The 22,767-nt window shown below is 45.8% G+C and overlaps 1 protein-coding gene across 13 annotated transcripts in view; it reads right to left on the bottom strand.

Moving 5' to 3' along the window:
* SHANK2 (SH3 and multiple ankyrin repeat domains 2) overlaps window positions 1-22,767 on the bottom strand; it is a 992,023-nt gene that overhangs the window by 524,700 nt on the left and 444,556 nt on the right. For all 13 annotated transcript variants that reach the window (XM_068260601.1, XM_068260604.1, XM_068260605.1 and 10 more), the window contains one exon: window positions 15,648-15,954. In XM_068260601.1, coding sequence (XP_068116702.1) covers window positions 15,648-15,954 — 307 coding nt within the window. The remainder of the gene's footprint in view (window positions 1-15,647; window positions 15,955-22,767) is intronic.

Genomic DNA, 22,767 nt, shown 5'->3' with positions numbered 1-22,767 from the left:
ACAGACTCAGATAGTGACATCGGATATCCGAGGTCAAATCGGATATTCGATTAACTCGAATATCGAACTTCGAGTGAATTCGGATAGTTTACTATCCGAATTCGACCAAACTCGAATAGAATAATGAGGTATCCGATCAACACTGCTTGTTATATAGGGGGACATGATAGCTGCACTTGTAATATGGGGGACATGATGGCTGCACTTGTTATATGGGGGACATGATGGCTGCACTTGTTATATGGGGGACATGTTGGCTGCACATGTTATATGGGGGACATGATGGCTGCACTTGTTATATGGGGACATGATGGCTGCACATGTTATATGGGGGACATGATGGCTGCACCTGTTATTTGGGGGACATGATGGCTGCACTTGTTATATGGGGGACATGATAGCTGCACTTGTTATATGGGGGACATGATGGCTGCACCTGTTATTTGGGGGATATGATGGCTGCACTTGTTATATGGGGGACATGATGGCTGCACTTGTTATATGGGGGACATGATAGCTGCACTTGTTATATGGGGGACATGATGGCTGCACTTGTTATATGGGGGACATGATGGCTGCACTTGTTATATGGGGGACATGATGGCTGCACATGTTATATGGGGGACATGATGGCTGCACTTGTTATATGGGGACATGATGGCTGCACATGTTATATGGGGGACATGATGGCTGCACATGTTATATGGGGGACATGATAGCTGCACTTGTTATATGGGGGACATGATGGCTGCACTTGTTATATGGGGGACATGATGGCTGCACTTGTTATATGGGGGGACATGATGGCTGCACTTGTTATATGGGGAACATGATGGCTGCACTTGTTATATGAGGGACATGATGGCTGCACTTGTTATATGGGGGACATGATGGCTGCACATGTTATATGGGGGACAGGGGGACATGATGGCTGCACATGTTATATGGGGGACATGATGGTTGCACTTGTTATATGGGGACATGATGGCTGCACATGTTATATGGTGGACATGATGGCTGCACCTGTTATATGAGGGATAGTGTGGCTGAACTTGTTATATGGGGGACATGATGGCTGCACTTGTTATCAGTGATGCTCATCTGAGCTAGGATATCCGAGATACTCGGATATCCTAGCTCTTTTTTCACTATTCGAGCTCGAATACCGAACTCGAATAGTATTAGCTATCCGGGCTGTGCTATCCGAGCGCACTCGGATAGCAATCAGCTATCCGGAGATATCCTAGCTATCCGAGCTCGAATAGCGTCACGAGCTCGGATAGCGTCACGTCAGACGTCACCTCGAGTCCTCACAAGCGAATCAGAGGGCTCCCAGCCCTCTGACTGCAGCCAATCACAGAGGGGGAGCCTGGCCAAGCCCCCCTCTATAAATAGCGGGCGCCATGTTGCCTCACTCGTCCTGCTTGCGGTAGGAAGGTGCTGCTGCCCATGCGCCACCAGCTATTACGCTCAAAAATAGCTGCCTGCATTATTTAAAAAAAAAAAAAAATAAATTATTTTAGAGGTGTCCGGGTTGAAAACTGTGCTGTCCCAATTGTGTATTGGACACAATGTGGGCTTCACGACCGCTGTCTGGAACCTCATGCTGTTTATTTACAGCCCTGGAACCACCGCTAAGACCCAGGGCCTATTATGTCTCGCTGCCTGCCCTCCTGCTGCCTGCTGCCAGTCTGCCACACACTCAACCTCCTCACGCTGCCTGCTGTTGTATTTCCTCCTGCTGTCTGTGTCTCCACTGCCAGGGAACACATTACAAGGTGCTGCTGCCCATGCTCCACCAGCTATTACGCTCAAAAATAGCTGCATCAATTTGAAAAAAAAAATTGTAATTAATTTAGAGGTGTCCGGGTTGAAAACTGTGCTATCCCAATTGTGCATTGGACACAATGTGGGCTTCACGACCGCTGTCTGGAACCTCATGGTGTTCATTTACGGCCCTGGTACCACCGCTCGGAACCAGGGCCTATTATGTCAGTCACATCACACTGCCTGACACACACTATTCCTCCTCCTGTAGCTGCATTGAGCTTCTGCTGCCTGTGTGCTGCTACCACTGCCAGGGAGAACAGAAAAAGAACTATTTTCTGCTGCCACCCACTCTCCTACCAGGCAGCTATTACCACACTACAGCTTGCAACTACTTCCTCCTCCTGCTGATGTCTGTGTTTTACCACCGCCAGGGTACACAGAAAAAGGCGCTGTGGCTTGCAATGTGCCACTACCTATTATGCCATCAACACAAATATAACTATGGTGTTGTTATTATAAAATATTTCCACAAATGAAGTAAAAAAAAATATTACAAAAGAAAGGAAAACCAAGACACATAATATAATGATAGAGAAGATAAAGAAGATATAGAAGAAGAAGAAGAAGAAGAAGATATAGAAGAAGAAGAAGAAGAAGAAGATATAGAAGAAGAAGAAGAAGAAGAAGAAGAAGATATAGAAGAAGAAGAAGAAGAAGAAGATATAGAAGAAGAAGAAGAAGAAGAAGAAGAAGAAGAAGAAGAAGAAGAAGAAGAGAGAAGAAGAAGAAGAAGAAGACAGAAGAAGAAGAAGAAGAAGAAGAAGAAGAAGAAGAAGAAGAAGAAGAAGAAGAAGATATAGAAGAAGAAGAAGAAGAAGAAGAAGAAGAAGAAGAAGAAGAAGATATAGAAGAAGAAGAAGAAGAAGAAGAAGAAGAAGAAGAAGAAGAAGAAGATATAGAAGAAGAAGAAGAAGAAGAAGAAGAAGAAGAAGATATAGAAGAAGAAGAAGAAGATATAGAAGAAGAAGAAGAAGAAGAAGAAGAAGAAGATATAGAAGAAGAAGAAGAAGAAGAAGAAGAAGAAGATATAGAAGAAGAAGAAGAAGAAGAAGAAGAAGAAGAAGAAGAAGAAGAAGAAGAAGAAGAAGAAGAAGAAGAAGAAGAAGAAGAAGAGAAGAAGAAGAAGAAGAAGAAGATATAGAAGAAGAAGAAATAGAAGAAGAAGATATAGAAGAAGAAGATATAGAAGAAGAAGATCTAGAAGAATAAATAGAAGAATAAATAGAAGAAGAAGATATAGAAGAAGAAGAAGATATAAAAGAAGAGGAAGAAGAAGAAGATATAGAAGAAGAAAAAGATAATTAAAGAAGATACAAGAAGTAGAAGATGAAAAAGATTCGAGTAGAAGAAGATATAGAAGAAGAAGAAGAAGAAGAAGAAGAAGATATAGAAGAAGAAGAAGACGACGTAAATGAAGACTTCCAACAACCATTTTGGACACACCTTCTCATGCCAACACTTTTCATGAAGTTAATTTACTATTTTTTAAAACCTTTTTTATAACTACTACATCACCACATAATCACTTGATGTTTTTCTTCATAAAAAAGGTGGTTTCATGCATCATTGACCTCCAATACAAGTTTTACAAGCTATTTAAGGCCAGCTCGAATATTTTACTCGAATACAGACTCGGATAGTGACATCGGATATCCAAGGTCGAATCGGATATTTGATTAACTCGAATATCGAACTTCGAGTGAATTCGGATAGTTTACTATCCGAATTCGACCAAACTCGAATAGAATAATGAGGTATCCGATCAACACTGCTTGTTATATAGGGGGACATGATAGCTGCACTTGTAATATGGGGGACATGATGGCTGCACTTGTTATATGGGGGACATGATGGCTGCACTTGTTATATGGGGGACATGATGGCTGCACATGTTATATGGGGGACATGATGGTTGCACTTGTTATATGGGGACATGATGGCTGCACATGTTATATGGGGGACATGATGGCTGCACCTGTTATTTGGGGGACATGATGGCTGCACTTGTTATATGGGGGACATGATGGCTGCACTTGTTATATGGGGGACATGATGGCTGCACTTGTTATATGGGGGACATGATGGCTGCACATGTTATATGAGGGATAGTGTGGCTGCACTTGTTATATGGGGGACATGATGGCTGCACATGTTATATAGGGGACATGATGGCTGCACTTGTTATATGGGGACATGATGGCTGCACATGTTATATGGGGGACATGATGGCTGCACATGTTATATGGGGGACATGATGGCTGCACTTGTTATATGGGGGACATGATGGCTGCACTTGTTATATGGGGGACATGATGGCTGCACTTGTTATATGGGGGACATGATGGCTGCACTTGTTATATGGGGGACATGATGGCTGCACTTGTTATATGGGGGACGTGATGGCTGCACATGTTATATGAGGGGGACATGATGGCTGCACTTGTTATATGGGGGACATGATGGCTGCACTTGTTATATGGGGGACATGATGGCTGCACTTGTTATATGGGGGACATGATGGCTGCACATGTTATATGAGGGGGACATGATGGCTGCACTTGTTATTTGGGGGACATGATGGCTGCACATGTTATATGAGGGGGACATGATGGCTGCACTTGTTACTGTATATGGGAACATCGTGGCTGCACTTATTATATGGGGGACATGATGGCTGCACTTGTTATATGGGGGACATGATGGCTGCACTTGTTATATGGGGGACATGATGGCTGCACATGTTATATGAGGGGGACATGATGGCTGCACTTGTTATATGGGGGACATGATGGCTGCACATGTTATATGAGGGGGACATGATGGCTGCACGTTATATATGGGGGACATGATGGCTGCACTTGTTATTTGGGGGACATGATGGCTGCACATGTTATATGAGGGGGACATGATGGCTGCACTTGTTACTGTATATGGGAACATCGTGGCTGCACTTATTATATGGGGGACATGATGGCTGCACTTGTTATATGAGGGACATGATGGCTGCACTTGTTATATGGGGGACATGATGGCTGCACTTGTTATATGGGGGACATGATGGCTGCACAATGTTATATGAGGGGGACATGATGGCTGCACTTGTTATATGGGGACATGATGACTGCACTTGTTATATGGGGGACATGATGGCTGCACATGTTATATGAGGGGGACATGATGGCTGCACTTGTTACTGTATATGGGGACATCGTGGCTGCACTTATTATATGGGAGACATGATGGCTGCACTTATTATAATGGGAGAGACATGGCTGCACTAGTTATATGGGGGCCATGATGGCTGTGTGTGTGGGTGTGTGTGTGTGTGTAAGGCATGGCTCCACTTGTTATGAGGGAGACATGACTGCACCTGTTATGGGAACATTTCCTCTGGGGACCTGGGTGGTCTTAGCTAAGCCACTGGTCACGGCAACCAGGCGAGGAGGTTTTATGTTAAAGTTCAGGAAAACTCACATCTTGTTTCAAATTCCAAAGAGAGGAAAACAAGAGACTGCACATGTCCCTGTGGTGACATAATGGGGTGTCTTACACGTAAGCCTACATTACAGCAACCATGTGCAAGAAACCCCTGTGTAAATTCTGGTGGATTCTGGATTCATGTAGAGCACCAGAGAAGAGATGTCGGGTTTTAGCCCATCGGGTGTATGCTGAGGAGTTGGTCCACAAATGTAATTCTAAGCATCCTGATAAGTCTGGGTTGGAGTGTCCGGAGGTCACTCCTGGGGGGTAATGACACGATCTCACCACAACCTGGCTCCAGCGATGTCCTACCGGTCTCCGAGAGGCGGCACGGATGGATGCCCGGCTCCCCACATGTTGTGGTGTCTCCTCGAGTCTCACATACTCACACAGACGGGCTTCTGCTGTTATTGCCAAGCGATAGGGACGCTCGGCATATGCTCTCTGGTGCCGTCTTTAGACCAGGAAGCGATTGACCACGCCTACCATACAATCACTGCAGGCAGGCTGAGCGATTGATTGGCTGGCCAGTTCAGTGGGACTCTCTGGCTGCTGGCGGTATTTACACCTGGAAGGCACCTTCACACCTTGCCTGATAGTGTGAAGTCACTAGAGCTAACTGCTGGGCATACCTTTGCTATCCTTCCCTGTTAGCTTGTCTGACTCTTGCCTGAATTCCTGACTAGCCTCTGATTGCCGCCTGGACTGATCTTTGCTTGTCCGTGACCACTCTTTCTGCATCTTCCCCAGTACCTGATACTGTCTGTATGTGTATGACCTGGGCTTGCTGACTACAATATTGGATACCCTTCTCTGAGTCACTGCCATCTGTTTTCAGTGTGTGACTGTTTCACAATGATTTTGGCCTGTATCTCTGCCTAGTGAGTCCTGGTGGTACCACTTCAGGACCAAATTAATGTTCACATATTAGCACTGCTCCCATTCATTCACCAATAACTTTATTACTACTAATCACACCTAAATGATGTATATATTGTTTTTTTACAGGACAAATTAGGCTTATAGTGTGTGATAATTTTGTTTAGTAAATACCTTATTTTCAATGCATTTTAAAGGGTAAAGTAGAGAAAAAAAACTGAAAAACACACATTTCTCCATTTACATCCATTATAGTTTTACAATAAATAGTGCTAACTAAGCTAAGTTAAACCCACAAATTGTATTTGCTTATTCATCCTTGTTCTAACAACATTTAGATTATGTTCCTAGCTCAATGTATGGTGACAATATTGTATTTGAAAATAAAGGTGTCTTTTTTTGTTTTCTAATTGTTCACTATTGTTGATTATAAGACCTTATTTGCAAAAATAATAGTAATATACCCTCATGGTATACATATTTTAAAAAAACACAAGTTTCTAAGGTAACGATATATGTCATTTCTTTCATATTCTATCTCTTTGTTTTCATTTTACAAGTCTTTTATTTTGGTACAGAATCCGCAAAAATGTAATTGCCTTTGATTCAGTTTGCGACTAAAAATAATACACAAGACAAGCCTCAACCCTAAAACGTTCTCAACTCTATACTACTACTTATCACGGTTAAAATGTTACTACATGTGTCTTTTGTAGTTTTGCTAAAATTTTCCCAAATTTGATCATAATTTAGAAAATGACTTTTTTTATGTTGGATTGAGTTTGTCCTTCCCTATTTTTTATGTGTGGTGGGTTCAAGCTCTAAGGCACACCAAAATGTATTCTACAACTCGTCTCGGTTAAAAAGGATACCACATGTGCCTCATTTAGGAACAAACTGATGGTGCACTCTCCATAAATACGCTGGACGTTTATAAACGTCCAGTTGTCATTAAGTGGTTAAATTCAGACTGCCACAGCATTTCTGTGCGAGCGGGCGGAGCTGCGCACAGGAAATCGGTGGACATTGTGCTCGGGGTGTGCGTTGAAGAAAAAAGACCTGGCAAGTATGAGAAGAGGAAGCATAGAATGTTTGTTTTATACCGAATAGGCTCGAATGCAGATTGTATGCTTGGAATCAGGACAATCGAAAATGATACAGAGAATGGCCTAGGCAGGCTGCAAGCAATTTGCATTAAATCTGCATGCAAGCCGTCATTGGCCATCCCTCCTCCTGATAGACAGACTCAGAAGCTGCTGCTTTCATCCTGCTGGTAGGAAGGGGTTAAGGCGCTGAATAATTTCTGCAGAGGTTTTTCTTGCACATAGTAAGAACAAGTGATGTGCATCCCATTTGCGCTGCTATTTATACCCGGGCACATGATGCTAAGCTGGGAGTCCTCCACTGGCTCATATGCCCTGTATATCGGGACTGCATGCAGGCTATACACGGCGGTCTCTGCCAGGCCCGACATCAGTCTGCAGCGTCGCTAAACACACTAAACACCCGTTTAAATGCTTCCCCCCATCATGGATGATCTAGCCAAAGGCTACAGTCCATCAGTTCCTCTATTTTCCTGGCTGTCAGTGCTCAGCGCACACCGTGGAGTAATACAAAGAGGATTGGAGAGGGAAAAGATAGATATATCAACTGAGGGGCGCACAAGAAAACCCCTATGGCCTGTATAATGTGACATACGTCTTCTCTAGTGTATAGTCAGAAATCTGCTCTGAAAAGAGGACCTGTCTCTGAATCCACACTTCACTTCAAATGTATTCTCTTTTTAGCCCCCTATAAAGCCATATCAATCCTTGCCATGTACTGATGAGGACCAACACTCCGAAACAGGCTGTCTACATGTGAGGTTGATGTGGCTGTGTAAAATGTAAAGCTATAGGCTCACTATACACCAGCGGTTCTGGATGTAAGCCTGGCTTCGGTGGCATAAAGAGATAAGGCATAAAGAGATAATTTGCATATTCAGCAGAGGTGTATTGTGGGTCACTAAAAGCTGAATTATCGCACATACCTTCTGTTTTAGGAAGGCAAACTACACTGAAATCTATTGTAAGGACCAAATTGCATTATTATTTTGTTTAAAAATGTATAGCTTTGCTGTGAAAAAAAAAAAAATTGAGCTGGGCTACGATTTCTACACTTTCAAAACGAGCTTTATTATTAGGGAAGAGGAAAAGTTAGAAGGTAACATATGAAATTCAATATCTCGGTAACATTCAGAAATGAGAAATACAAATAAGAAGAGGAAAATAATCTCACTAATATTATAAATGGGAAAGTTTGGATGTTTGGATGTTTGTTACTCGATCACACAACAATGGCTGAACGGATTTGAATGAACTTTGGCACACACATAGTACATTACCTGGAATAACATATAGGATACTTTTTATTCCCATAACCAAAAAGTGGGCGGAGACAAATACAAATTTCTCTGGGAAATGTAAACTGCAGCCATTCTTACACTGTTAAGGGCAGAGTCCCCAAACTTTGCACAGTTGGTCGTTGGATGACTGGGATTAATATTCAGAAAGGTGGGTGGAGTCTATAAAAGCCAATCAAAATTACCCTATTGATTTTCAAGGGGAATATTTACATTGCTGCCATTCTTGCACTGTTCAAGAAAACCTGTAACTAAAAAAAGTTCCCCTGGGTGATACTCACCTCGGGTGGGGGAAGCCTCCGGATCCTAGCGAGGCTTCCCCCGTCGTCCTCTGTCCCACGGCGGACTCACTGTGCCTCCGAATAGCGGGAATGTAAATATTTACCTTGCCGGCTCCAGCGCAGATGCAGTATCGGCTCTAGGCGGAAACCGCTGTCGGTACGCTCTACTGCGCAGGCGCAAGTGTCCTGCACCTGCGAAGTACAGCGGACCCAACAGAGATCGGCTACAGTGTTCTCCCCAGGCTCTTTTAGCTGGGTGCCCCACCCGGCTAGTTTAGGTGAGCACCCGGCTGTCATCGGCTCACCTCCTCCTATTCTGTAAGCAGATTTGCTCATAGAAGCACCGGCCCTGCATTCTCTCATCCCGCCCCACCCGGCTACTATTTCATGTCACATGGCTACTATTTCATGCCACCCGGCAGGAAAAATTCTCTGGGGAGAACACTGGGCTATTTCCGCCTATCTCTGTGCGGAGAGCCACAACAGCGCCCCCGCTGGAGCCAGGAAAGGTAAATATATCAGCGCTTGTCAGGCTTGTCGGGTGAGGATTCTGGAACACTTCGGGGGAGCCAGCGCTGGACTGCCTGCAGCTACAGGGGAGGGGGGAGCATCATTGGGACCCTGAGGCTTCCCCCTACCGAGGTGAGTACCCCCCTGGGGATGTTTTTTTTGTTACAGAGTCTCTTTAATGGCACAGGCCTCAAACCTGGTACAATTGGTTATTGGGTGACTGGGGTTCAAATTCAGACAAAGGGGTGGAGCTACAAACAGCCAATCAGATTTGTTTCATTTCAATGTAAACTATTGATACCAAAGAACGCAAAGCTCACAAGCTTGGTCATTGAGTAATTGTGTGTTAGGGTTAGAAACAGTGGGCGGAGCCAACACCAGCCAAATACATACCCAGGCAACGCCGGGCCATCAGCTAGTAGACAATATTATAACTGCAGTGACCAAGAGACTGTAGTGCCTGTGTGTTTCAGAACTGAAGAAAGCATATCCAGCAAGCAGGGGCGTAACTATAGGGAAACAGCCACTGTGATTGCAGAGGGGCCCAGAGCTGTGGGGGGCCCCCCAACTACTACTTTACTCCCTCCTAGTAAAGCAGTCCTTCCTTCAGATCAGGAGTTTTGTGGCTACACTTGTTATGGGTGTGAAGATGGTGATGTCTAAACTTGTTTTATAACCCTTGTGAGATGGGCCCTCAGGCTGTGAGGGGCACCAGGGGGAGGGTGTGAGATGGCCCCGCCCCCAGGCTGTGAGGGAGTCGCCAGGGTAAGGGATGTGAGATGGACCTCCAGGCCGTGAGGGTCACCAGGGAAGGGGGTGTGAGATGGCCCCGCCCCCAGGCTGTGAGGGTCACCAGGGAAGGGGGGGGTGAGATGGCCCCGCCCCCAGGCCGTGAGGGTCACCAGGGAAGGGGGGGGGGGGGTGAGATGGCCCCACCCCAGGCTGTGAGGGTCACCAGGGAAGGGGGGTTCTTAATGACTTTCTGAGAAGTAAGGACTCTGGTTTACCCATCAGCTGAATGCTATACTGAAGCCACACGGGCAGCTGATTGGCCTCCGCTCTCTCCCTGGTATCCAGTGATGTAGCAACCCGCTCTGCAGGACTCACGCAGGACTCCCGTGTGGCGGCATCAAAAGGAAATAAACTCCACAAAGAGAGTGGCACGCTGGGAACCCGGCAAACTTGTGCCGGTTGTACCCGCCAAGGATACAGCAGCCCTGACCAAATAGGACAACCAGGAAGCGCCGCTGCTGCCTTCACTGCCATTGGGACGGAGCCACTGTTGGAGCGCAAGGAAGCCAGTAATAGGAAGTTTGGGCATCAGCTGACCAGGGGATCACATGGTCAGTTCCCATCCACGCTGAGCGGAGCATTATCGCGCTCCTGGATATCGGGATTACAGCAAGACTGTATTTTGCACAGAGAGAGGTACTAACCACACGCACGGCTGGAAGAGGTACTGTATTGCTCCTTATTCTCATTACATCGGCTGGCCTGGCCTGTTGAGGTGGCAGCACAGTTGCAGGAAAAGCCATTTCATATTTACTGTCACTGGTGCGCTGAGGTATTACTGTTTTTTATCTCCACGTTTTGGGGCTTGGGACTCGCCCCCACCTCTTAGCTGCACACCATTCTCATATTTTTGCGCTGTGTCTTATTGTCACAATTACAGTCTACACACAGTCCACATACAGTGAATCTATGGTTGGAGCGCTGCTCTGGAGTAAAGATAATATTTGAAAGAGAAGGATTGACTCAAGCCTTTTTTACAGAAGTGCACCCCTAAGACTGTGAACTGCGGGAATTTTCTTCCCTTATAGATCAATCTGATTGGAATAGAGCTTTTTGGGCAGGACAGCGTATGTGATACAAATTAAATTGATTATATTGAATATTTTATCATATGGATTAATTGAATACATCCAAATCACATTGATTGTAGTACATCTGAGCGCTGTATAATTGGGGTTGGCAGCATCACTGGTCTATACCATGGGCAGTCCCCCAAGTCTCTCCTGAGCCCCCCACATTCATGTACCCGTATCTCAGGGAATGTATGCAGGATACACCATCTTGGTTACAGAGACTTTAACCCTCCTGGCGGTTAAATTTTTTGGGCAAATAGGCAGAAATCCTTATTTTTTTTTATTTTTTTGTTTCATGTAAAGCTACCAGAGTGGTAGCTACATGAAACACCTCTAGAGGGCACATGTGTGGCCAATAGTGCGATCGTCGCTGGCATCAATAGCAAACAGGGGAACGCGTATATAACGCCGCTGCGTGCAGGCGATCACCGCAGAGTGGCGGCGATCAAGCTGTACGCTTTGCTAGCTGCGCGTACAGCACTTTAAATGGAGCAAATTGCCCCACCAGGGGCTGAGATATCTTCCTGCGCGGCATAGCCCAAGCTCAGCTCGGGTTTACCGCCAGGAAGGTTAATAGTTAAAGGAACTGTCCATGGTCCATAGGCAAAGAACTACTGCACTCTAGATAACGTCAGCAGGACCCCGAGCGGCGCAGTAGGTGCCAACCTGGCGCAGTCGGAGTTTGCACCGGAGGGAACCGGAAGCCACTGGAGCTGCAGCGTGGGACATATCGGCTGCCAGGGGCTGGAGGAAGCCCTGGGTAAGTATATATATATCATTAGAGTAAACCCCAGGCAAAGCTGAGGTAAGCACAGAGGTATATATATATTCATGCTGGATCCACATACCTCTGTGTGTTGTCCGGTCATCTCCTTTTTCTCTCCATTCCTGTAATCCACTCCTTGAAAAATGTCACATTTGGCTAAAGCCAAATTTTCAGACAGAAAGAGGCGGGCTTGCAGCGATGTCTCCTCCTATCACCCCTCCCATTCCCTCATTTTCCCCGCCCCATTCACTCCTCTTAAAGGACCACTATTGTGAAACAATGTAATATTTTAAATAAATATAAACCCATGCAAATAAGCAGTATGTTTCTTCCTGAGAGAAATTAGCTAATGATTACTTTTCTCCTATGTTGCTGTCACTTACAGTAGTTTGTGGAAATCTGACAGAACTGACAGGGTTCTGACTAGTCCATGTTTTCATGGGGGATTCTCAGTATTGAATTTATTCTTTACAAAAGCACTCCCTGGAGAGAATCTATACAAAGATGCAGCCTGCTCCCCCCTACCTGTTTGCACACCTGGCAGTTGGACTGAGGAAATGCCGTCCACTAAGTGCTTTTGAAAATAAAGATAGCCTCCAGAATCTCCCATGAGGAGATAGGCTGGTCCAAAACCTGTCAGTTGTGTCAGATTTCTACTACCTATTGTGACAGCAACATAGGTGAAAAGTAATGTATAGCATATTGTAGTCTGGGAGAAATGCATTTTTAATTTGTGTTTTTAATTTTACTATTTTTTGCGATAGTATTTTTTTTAAGAGGAGGAACTGGGAGGGTGACAGGAGGGGACATCATAGCAATCCCGCCTCTTCCTGTCTGAAAATATGACTGTAGCCAAAAGTAATACTTTTCACAAAGAGATTACAGGAACTGGGGGGAGCGAGGAGAGGAAAGGGCGACACAGAGGTAGGTGGAGTCAGCATAAACCTGCCTCTATGCTTACTTTAATTAGCTTTGTCTGTCAGGTGTCACTTATATTAGCTGATATGGTCACAAATGTGCAGAGTTGCTAGTATATTATTTAACCACTAGCCGCGTTTGTGGCAGTATATCTACGCCCCACGGAAAAACTGTTCCTGTCCCAGGGGTGCAGATATTTTTCTATTGTCACCGCTCACATTCTCGCCGCCAATCATTAGCAGGTAAATCCCATTCATTGATCTCAGTCCTTGTCAATGATCACAGGCATCAATGAGATGCCTGTGGTTATGGTAATAACGAAAGTTACACTTGCATGCATAACTTCCTGTTAGTGTACTAATAGTACATTCAGGAAGCTAATATGTGAGGACATCTTGTGGCCAAATAGTAAAATTACATCTACATACATTTTTTTTTACTAAACAGACCTACAAATACCATTCAAATTAACCCCTTACCTCTCCTACTCTCGCATAGTTACCTAAATAAAACATTTGCATAAAAAAGACAATTTAAACAAATACTTAAATAGTTACCTTAGGGATGAAAGTTTTGGAATATGGTTGTCAAGAGGGTATATTACTGTTATTTTTGAAAATATAGGCTTGTAACCGGTGACGGGCACAAACTGAAAAAGAGCGCCTTTATTTCCAAACAAAATATTGGTGCCATACATCGTACTAGGGAAATATTTTAAACGGTGTGATAACTGGGGCAAATGGGCAAATATAATACATGACTTTTAATTATGGTAGAATGTATTCTTTTAAAACTATAATGGGCGAAAACTGAGAAATGATGATTTTTTTTCCTTTTTATTCCCGTTAAAATGCAATTAGAATAAAAAAATCCTTAGCAAAATGTACCACCCAAAGAAAGCCTAATTGGTGGCACAAAAAAAAAATCATTTTGTTGTGATATGTAGTGATAAAGTTATTGGTGAATGAAAGGGTGGAACGCTAATTGCTTTGTTCAGCCATTAGAATTTTGCTGTCAGCCATTAGAATTCCCCATTGGGGATGACTGGTGACACAAGATTTAGACTGGAGCTTAATGGTGAGCAGAATGACATCTGTCAGGATGAATATCTCCCCAGTGTCACCCGGGATAACACATCTGCCTTGCTTAGAACATGCTCTCCCCGGCTCACTGCCCCGTGTGGTACCCACTTGTCTCTCCAAATTCTGAAGGAATAAACCCCCTTTCCTTTACCACCGTGGCTGCACCACGTTATTCCTGCTGACAGGGTTTAGCCATAAATCAGAAAGTCATTAGGCCTGGACGCCTAAGGAGCTCTGCTATCCTGAAACTCCTCTCTGTGTTTGGATTCCAGGCTTAATATTTGGCCTAAAACTGGACTGTCCAGGCCTAATGACTTTCTGAGAAGTAAGGACTCTGGTTTACCCATCAGCTGAATGCTATACTGAAGCCACACGGGCAGCTGATTGGCCTCCGCTCTCTCCCTGGTATCCAGTGATGTAGCAACCCGCTCTGCAGGACTCACGCAGGACTCCCGTGTGGCGGCATCAAAAGGAAATAAACTCCACAAAGAGAGTGGCACGCTGGGAACCCGGCAAACTTGTGCCGGTTGTACCCGCCAAGGATACAGCAGCCCTGACCAAAAAGGACAACCAGGAAGCGCCGCTGCTGCCTTCACTGCCATTGGGACGGAGCCACTGTTGGAGCGCAAGGAAGCCAGTAACAGGAAGTTTGGGCATCAGCTGACCAGGGGATCACATGGTCAGTTCCCATCCACGCTGAGCGGAGCATTATCGCGCTCCTGGATATCGGGATTACAGCAAGACTGTATTTTGCACAGAGAGAGGTACTAACCACACGCACGGCTGGAAGAGGTACTGTATTGCTCCTTATTCTCTGTGTGTAGACTGTAACCACCACCAGGAACACCCTAAAGGATCCACACTCACCAAATCTGGTGAGCCAGTAGTTATAGTGGCATTAGATCGCTTTTGAGGATGATCCCCTGAATGAGTCATTTGATGACGAAATCGATCGGGAGGAGCCACATGCGGAAGTAACACACGTGGAAGCGGTGGACGCGGTGGCGTGGAGGGACAAGCAGAAACCCAGTTTTAACATCTAAACGCCGGTCAGGCCGGGAGGCCGCACAGGGTGGAGCCCGCTCCCATACTCCACAGGCTTACCAACTGCTTGGCACATGTGAGTGGAACCTTTTAATAAACCGTCTGTTTTTAAGAGATATCTGCGCAATGAGAGTATTTGTTTACATTGAGGTAAATGTGTGACCCAAGAAGGAGGCAAGAGAGTCTGTTCGATTGGCAATAGCCATAAGGTGCAGGGAGCCTGGCAAGTACCCCAAAGGTGATCTAAGGCCACTATAACTACTGGCCCACCAGATTTGGTGAGTGTGGATCTCAAGAATACAAGTGATTCAATAGAAACATGATTTTTAGCACTATTCTAATGAAAAACATTTGCCTACATCATGCAAAATGTGTATAATTCATATATCTAGACTGCAATTCTAACACAGGGGATCTCATATCTGAATGATCTTGTTACAATGCCCTTATTGGCCATGTGGCGGTGCTCTAGGGAAAAGCTAAACTTGCGATTCCCGCAATAAGGATGGTTTGACTGAAACTTGCAGGAACGGTTCACAACCAGTCCGGAGGCGGATCTACCATATATCCCTCCCCGAGGGCGGGGCTTACCTGACGTGCCTGTGCTGCTGTCTCTTCGCATCCTCTCCCAGGCGGTTCAGAGATGGCGAGCGGCTCCGGGGGACCTGGGAATAGCTCCCAATAGTTTTTACAGTGCCATTTGGATTATTCTGCATCTGTTGCAGTAACTGTGGTGAGAGGCTGCGGTGTAAAGAGGATGAGGCGGTGGACCACTCGGGGGCGTTGTTCACGTTGAGGTTGTTGTCGCTGTTGGAGCGGAGGAGGACTCTCGGTGCTGTTAGCGTGCTCTGCAGCCCCCTCCTCCTGTGCGAGTAGCTGGGCGCTTCCCTGAACGGCACTGAAAGACACAGAGGAGGGTTCCATCAAATAACATAATGGGGAATACCAAATTCACGGGCAGTCATCATACCAACGCCAAAGAAGTAAAACAGCCAGAGTACCCAATATAGATATTAAAGGAGTCATCAATCCAATGATGCTACCCCCAGTACTACTTACCCGGGGCTTCCTCCCCGCAGCTCTGCTTGCAGCTGCTGGCTCCTGGTCCCCGACGGTGCACAGGACGACCTCCAGGCTTTCCTCTACTGAGCGAGCGCCGACAATCACCCCCACGTGGTCCGGCGCGTACTGTGCAGGCGCGATAGTTCACCAGTAGGACACCTGATTTTTAAAGTAATGTCAATGGCTCGGTTCTCACTATATGCATTTAACTGATTTTCAAAGTACCAGTAACGTCCATGTTTCCCTATTTTGGCCTCAATTCACTAAGCAGTTTAGACTAGTCTACAGATGGTTTTTAGTCTACTGTTGGTTTGGTGGGTTGCATCAAAGGGGAATTCACTATTACCAAATGTTTTAGACCTGTTTTTAGACCTGGTCTAAAACATTTGTACCTGAAAGCTTTTTCACAATGCACTGCTATGGAGAGTTAAAACGCATCAGTTTTTCAGCGTACCGTGTAAAAGAAGTCTAAGGTTCGAGTCCGCAAGTGTCCGGGGGTCTGGGTCCGGTGGCCGCAAAGAGACTGTACGGGTCTCTGCGGTGGCCACAAGGTGGCACAAGTTGCGGATCCGGAATGTATCAGTTCCGGCTACAATAAAGTAGCCGTAACTAGATACATTGCAGTGCCAGAAAGGCACTGCAAGCATGGGGAATACCGACGTGTAGTCCGGGCCCCCCAAGTGGCATAGGACTGGTGCTGGAAGCATCTGGTCCTATTGCCAGTGTGATGAGAAACATCCGTTTCTCATTGCACAGCATGGCTGCATGCGAAGAGTCAGGATCCGCACGGGTCCGCAGCCGCACCGGGACGGACTGTTGGAAAAAAAGCCGGACCGTCCCAGAGCTGCATTCCTGGATCGGATTCAGACGGCGCATGAGTGTGAATGGATACATTGATTAACAAGATATCCATTCACCATCCGCTGTGTACGGAGCGTTCCGGGTCCGGGGAAGCCGGACCTGGAACGCTAATGTGAACCGGGCCTAACGCCGGAGACTAAGATTCAGTGCAGTAGGGAGGCAGTCACAATCGGTTTTACTATATAATTTTTTCCCAAAATCTCAGCTGCACCTCACAAGTCCCAGTCACATGCCGCCCCTATCATTTCCGAGAAGCGATTGTAGTGACAATCTGTGGACGGCTTCACATTCTCGTCTTTCATTCGGGGGAAGCAGATTCTCGTTTCAAAGAAATCTGACGCTTTGTAGAGAAAAATAAAAAATCTCCAAAAGCCAAAGAGAGGATTGAAGAACATAAACGCCACAGACGTGAAAAGCCAAAGCGGAAGGAGCTGCCAGTGGCTTCTGTCTCCAATAAACACGCTGGAGAGATCGGTGCGGAGAGGACAGGATCGGGAGGCCACTAGCACTAATCAGTTATATATAGAATATTGCGGCGTATACACACTGCTCACATTGGGGCGCTCTCATTACACACACACAGATGTGCTCTGTACCGGCTCCTTCTGACGCAGCACACAGACACCCCGGACACGCAGAAACGCCATAAAAATAGATTCGTCACCAGGGAGGAGAAATACTACTGCTTTATAGGCATGGCATAGCTTGTAAGATTGTGAATCAACAATTCACAATAGAGAAAAACGGTAAAAAAAAAGATACACTACGCATACACACATCCAATTTCCATTGCCCAATCACCGTTCAATTTTCCACTTCCATGTAGCAGGAGGGTCAACAGATTTGTAATACTATGGACAGATTGTAAAGGTAAGATCTCATAGTAAATGGAGGAGGTAAAATTGGATGTGTGACCAACAGTCCCTCCCTGATCCATATTTTCAGTTTGAGAGCTGAAATTTGAACTCTGAACTGTAAACAGCAGCAAAGAGATGTAAAAACATTTAGACCTAACAAAGAGAAAGCCTTTGTGCTTTTCATCACTCTTATTATTATTATTATTTAGTATCTATATAGCGCCGACATATATTACGCAGCAATGTACAGTGTATATATATATCTTGTCACTAACTGTCCCTCAAAGGAGCTCACAATCTAATCCCTACCATTGCCATATGTCTATATTATGTAGTGTAAGTACTGTAGTCTAGGGCCAATTTTTAGAGGGAGCCAATTAACTTATCTGTATGTTTTTGGAATGTGGGAGGAAACCGGAGTACCCGGAGGAAACCCACGCAGACAACGAGAGAACATACAAATTCTTTGCAGATAGTGCCCTGGCTGGGATTCGAACCAGGGACTCAGCGCTGCAAGGCTAGATTGCTAACCACTACGCCACCGTGCTGCCCACTCTTAGTACAGCTAAGAAATAGAACACTAGCAGCACAGATATGAGTCTAGTTTCCAGTACAGGAAGAGTTAAGAAACTTCAGTAATTATCTATGCAAAAAAGCTTCACTGAGCTCTACGACCCACTGGGTGGAATACAGTCCAGTTTTCTGAAGCATTTAAATGGCAGAGAAATAGTTAGATAAGGTGTTACTGCAGGGGAGTTCAAAGGGTCATTATCTCTGCTTTGTATTACAGATTAAACGTCAGAGTGTGGTTTTAAAACTGCAACGGTGACAGAATGATGCAATGTTATATATAAAGCTATATAACTTATAGTATGGATACTTTGTATAGTGCCACAGAATATGATGATGCTTTGTAAATCAATAACAACAATAACTAAAAAACAAAATATGAGACTGTTTTCTTTGCTACTAATGTCCTATTCATTATCGGCACTACACATATAATTAATTATATCATAGGTTGTTGTTTTTTTATGCGAGTTCTGCTGATCTGCACTGATCGTTTCTTTTTCTCTCGGTAAATGTGGAGTTTCATATTCCTGTGTCTGTAGATTCCCATTACAGGAGCTGACACTGGAGCTGTCCACAGTGCTGAAAGCAGCCTGACCTAATGCTACCCAGATCTGTGCTGTCCGTGGTCCTGCAACCAGTTACTGGAGTTCTGTAAGCATTCACCACTTTATTAGGAACACCCCATACACCTGCGCAATCATGTCGTTATCTCATCAGCCAACCATGCGCTGACACTGGAGCTGTCCACAGTGCTGAAAGCAGCCTGACCTAATGCTGCCCAGATCTGTGCTGTCCGTTGTCCTGCAACCAATTACTGGAGTTCTGTAACCATTCACCACTTTATTAGGAACACCCCATACACCTGCGCAATCATGCCGTTATCTCATCAGCCAACCATGCGCTGACACTGGAGCTGTCCACAGTGCTGAAAGCAGCCTGACCTAATTCTGCCCAGACCTGTGCTGTCTGTGGTCCTGCAACCAGTTACTGGAGTTCTGTAACCATTCACCACTTTATTAGGAACACCCCATACACCTGCACAATCATGTCCTTATCTCATCAGCCAACCATGCGCTGACACTGGAGTTGTCCACAGTGCTGAAAGCAGCCTGACCTAATGCTACCCAGATCTGTGCTGTCCGTGGTCCTGCAACCAGTTACTGGAGTTCTGTAACCATTCACCACTTTATTAGGAACACCCCATACACCTGCACAATCATGCCGTTATCTCATCAGCCAACCATGCGCTGACACTGGAGCTGTCCACAGTGCTGAAAGCAGCCTGACCAAATTCTGCCCAGACCTGTGCTGTCTGTGGTCCTGCAACCAGTTACTGGAGTTCTGTAACCATTCACCACTTTATTAGGAACACCCCATACACCTGCGCAATCATGTCGTTATCTCATCAGCCAACCATGCGCTGACACTGGAGCTGTCCACAGTGCTGAAAGCAGCCTGACCTAATGCTGCCCAGATCTGTGCTGTCCGTTGTCCTGCAACCAATTACTGGAGTTCTGTAACCATTCACCACTTTATTAGGAACACCCCATACACCTGCGCAATCATGCCGTTATCTCATCAGCCAACCATGCGCTGACACTGGAGCTGTCCACAGTGCTGAAAGCAGCCTGACCTAATTCTGCCCAGACCTGTGCTGTCTGTGGTCCTGCAACCAGTTACTGGAGTTCTGTAACCATTCACCACTTTATTAGGAACACCCCATACACCTGCACAATCATGTCGTTATCTCATCAGCCAACCATGCGCTGACACTGGAGCTGTCCACAGTGCTGAAAGCAGGCTGACCTAATGCTGCCCAGATCTGTGCTGTCCGTGGTCCTGCAACCAATTACTGGAGTTCTGTAACCATTCACCACTTTATTAGGAACACCCCATACACCTGCACAATCATGTCGTTATCTCATCAGCCAACCATGCAGCAGCTGTGCAAAGCATAGAATCACTCAGATGCAGGGCCAGAGCTTTAGCTAAAGTGGAGCTGAACTCTTGCACAGGACCGAAGGAAAACACAGAGGAATGTGCCCTGTATGTATTTAGAGAGTTTAGCCTGGCTAATTCCCCCTCATCTGTGACTAATCACATGTTGTAATTTGATCTGTCAGCTGGCTGCCTCAGCAGAGCAGCTAATTTGTAAACAATGAATGTGAACAATATGTCTGCTTCTATGAAAGCAGGAAGTAGATACATTGCAGGATTTGTATCAGCTGTAACAGATAAATGTTTTTCTGTAAAGGTTGTTATGCTATTGCTTATCTCTTAAAGCAGAGAGGGAGTTCTGAGTTCAGGTCCGCTTTACCATTCGCATTATTGGTATTTTGACCATGGAATAATTGATAGCTCCACGTGTGTTAAGATTGCGTAATGATGCAGCTGCTGGTTTGGGGGGTTCACATGCAATATAGTTCATTGCGGGAAAAAACAGGAACCATCCTGTGAGCTCTGCCGACAGAACAACCCTGCTGATGAATGAGGTCAGATGAGAATGGCCAGTCTAGTTCATACTTGATGGGTTACAATACAGGTGCCCATTAATGGTGCAATCTGGGTTGTACAATCCTACAAAGTCTATGTGATATGAGCGATTACCTGCAGAATGTCATCAAAGTCTAATCACTCAGCTTACCCTTCTGCTGCTACAGACATTTGGGAAGCTTGCACAAATAAGATTGTATCACTAATGGGTACCTTAAGGGCGCCCATACTTTTCTGTATTACTGACACCGATATCCGGCAGATATTGATGCCACATTACCTAGAGCTCGGCCCAGCAAGCGGTGGTACTAAGGGTGCATACACACATCCAATTTTGATTGGCCAATGATTGGACAATTTTATCACTTCCATGTACTATGAGGGCCAACAGATTTTGAATATTATTAACAGACTGTGTAGGCAATCTCTCATACTACATGTAGGTGGTAAAATTGGCCAATCAAAGTAGTATGTGTGTACGCACCCTAAGACTCATGCTGGAATCTATTGGAAATCTGTCTGCAGCATGTGGACAGGGACTAGATCCCACTGATCAAACGGGGATCTAATGGCTGATCTGGCAGCAGGTGGAGGATAAAGAGCCCCATGGCCGAGAATGGTGACCCCAGTGTGTGTACAGCAGCTGCATGACATCTGGCATGTTCGGATGTTTGGCGATCCCTGCCTCCCGACTATCACAGGACCGCACTGTGCTCCCCCTGCCCGCGGGACTCCGCCCATCACACGCAGCTCTACAGGTGGAGGATAAAGAGCCCCATGGCTGAGAATGGTGACTCCAGTGTGTGTACAGCGGCTGCATGACATCTGGCATGTTCGGATGTTTAGCGATCCCTGCCTCCCGAGTATCACAGGACCACACTGTGCTCCCTCCGCCCGCGGGACTCCGCCCATCATACGCAGCTCTACAGGTGGAGGATAAAGAGCCCCATGGCTGAGAATGGTGACTCCAGTGTGTGTACAGCGGCTGCATGACATCTGGCATGTTCGGATGTTTAGCGATCCCTGCCTCCCGAGTATCACAGGACCACACTGTGCTCCCTCCGCCCGCGGGACTCCGCCCATCACACGCAGCTCTACAGGTGGAGGATAAAGAGCCCCATGGCCGAGAATGGTGACTCCAGTGTGTGTACAGCAGCTGCATGACATCTGGCTTAGATGTAGGGCCCATTTCCACTACCGCGAATCTGCATGCGGTTTCTGCACGCAGATTCGCATAACCAATACAAGTTAAATTAGCCTGTTTCCACTTGTCAGGAAAACAGAGCGTTTTTCTGTGCAGGAAAAATCTGCCCAGCAGAGCCATCATAATTTGCAAACCGCAAGGCGGTGTGCGATTCGCATACAACGTAATTTTCCATGCAAATCCGCGCACGTTTCTGCCTAAAATAAATGTAAAAGCACACAGGCACTGACATGGTTAAATTTGCATACTTATGAAAAAAAAAAAAAACCTTTCTCAAATTTGTGGTAAAATTTGCATCCGCATGCAAATTCGTTTTCACATATTCCGCAATGAATGTGCACAGCTCAAGTGGAAACGGGCTCTAAGTGATCCCTGCCGCCTGAGTATCCCAGGACGGCGTTGTGCTCCTCCTCCTGCGGGACCCCGCCCATCACACGCAGCTCTACAGACAGAGGATAAAGAGCAGCATGGCTGAGAATGGCGAGTGACTCCAATGTGTGTAGAGCAGCTGCATGCTTGTTATAGGACTGTGACTCTGCTGGCTGCATGCTTGTTATAGGACTGTGACTCTGCTGGCTGCATGCTTGTTACAGGGCTGCGACTCCGCTGGCCGCATGCTTGTTACAGGGCTGTGCTCCACCGGCTGCATGCTGGTTGCAGG

The sequence above is a fragment of the Hyperolius riggenbachi genome, chromosome 11 (assembly GCF_040937935.1).
Source record: "Hyperolius riggenbachi isolate aHypRig1 chromosome 11, aHypRig1.pri, whole genome shotgun sequence".
Taxonomy (NCBI): Eukaryota; Metazoa; Chordata; class Amphibia; order Anura; family Hyperoliidae; genus Hyperolius; species Hyperolius riggenbachi.
The sequence above is the reverse complement of the archived record's forward strand: the minus strand, read 5'-3'. Positions and strand labels throughout refer to the sequence as shown.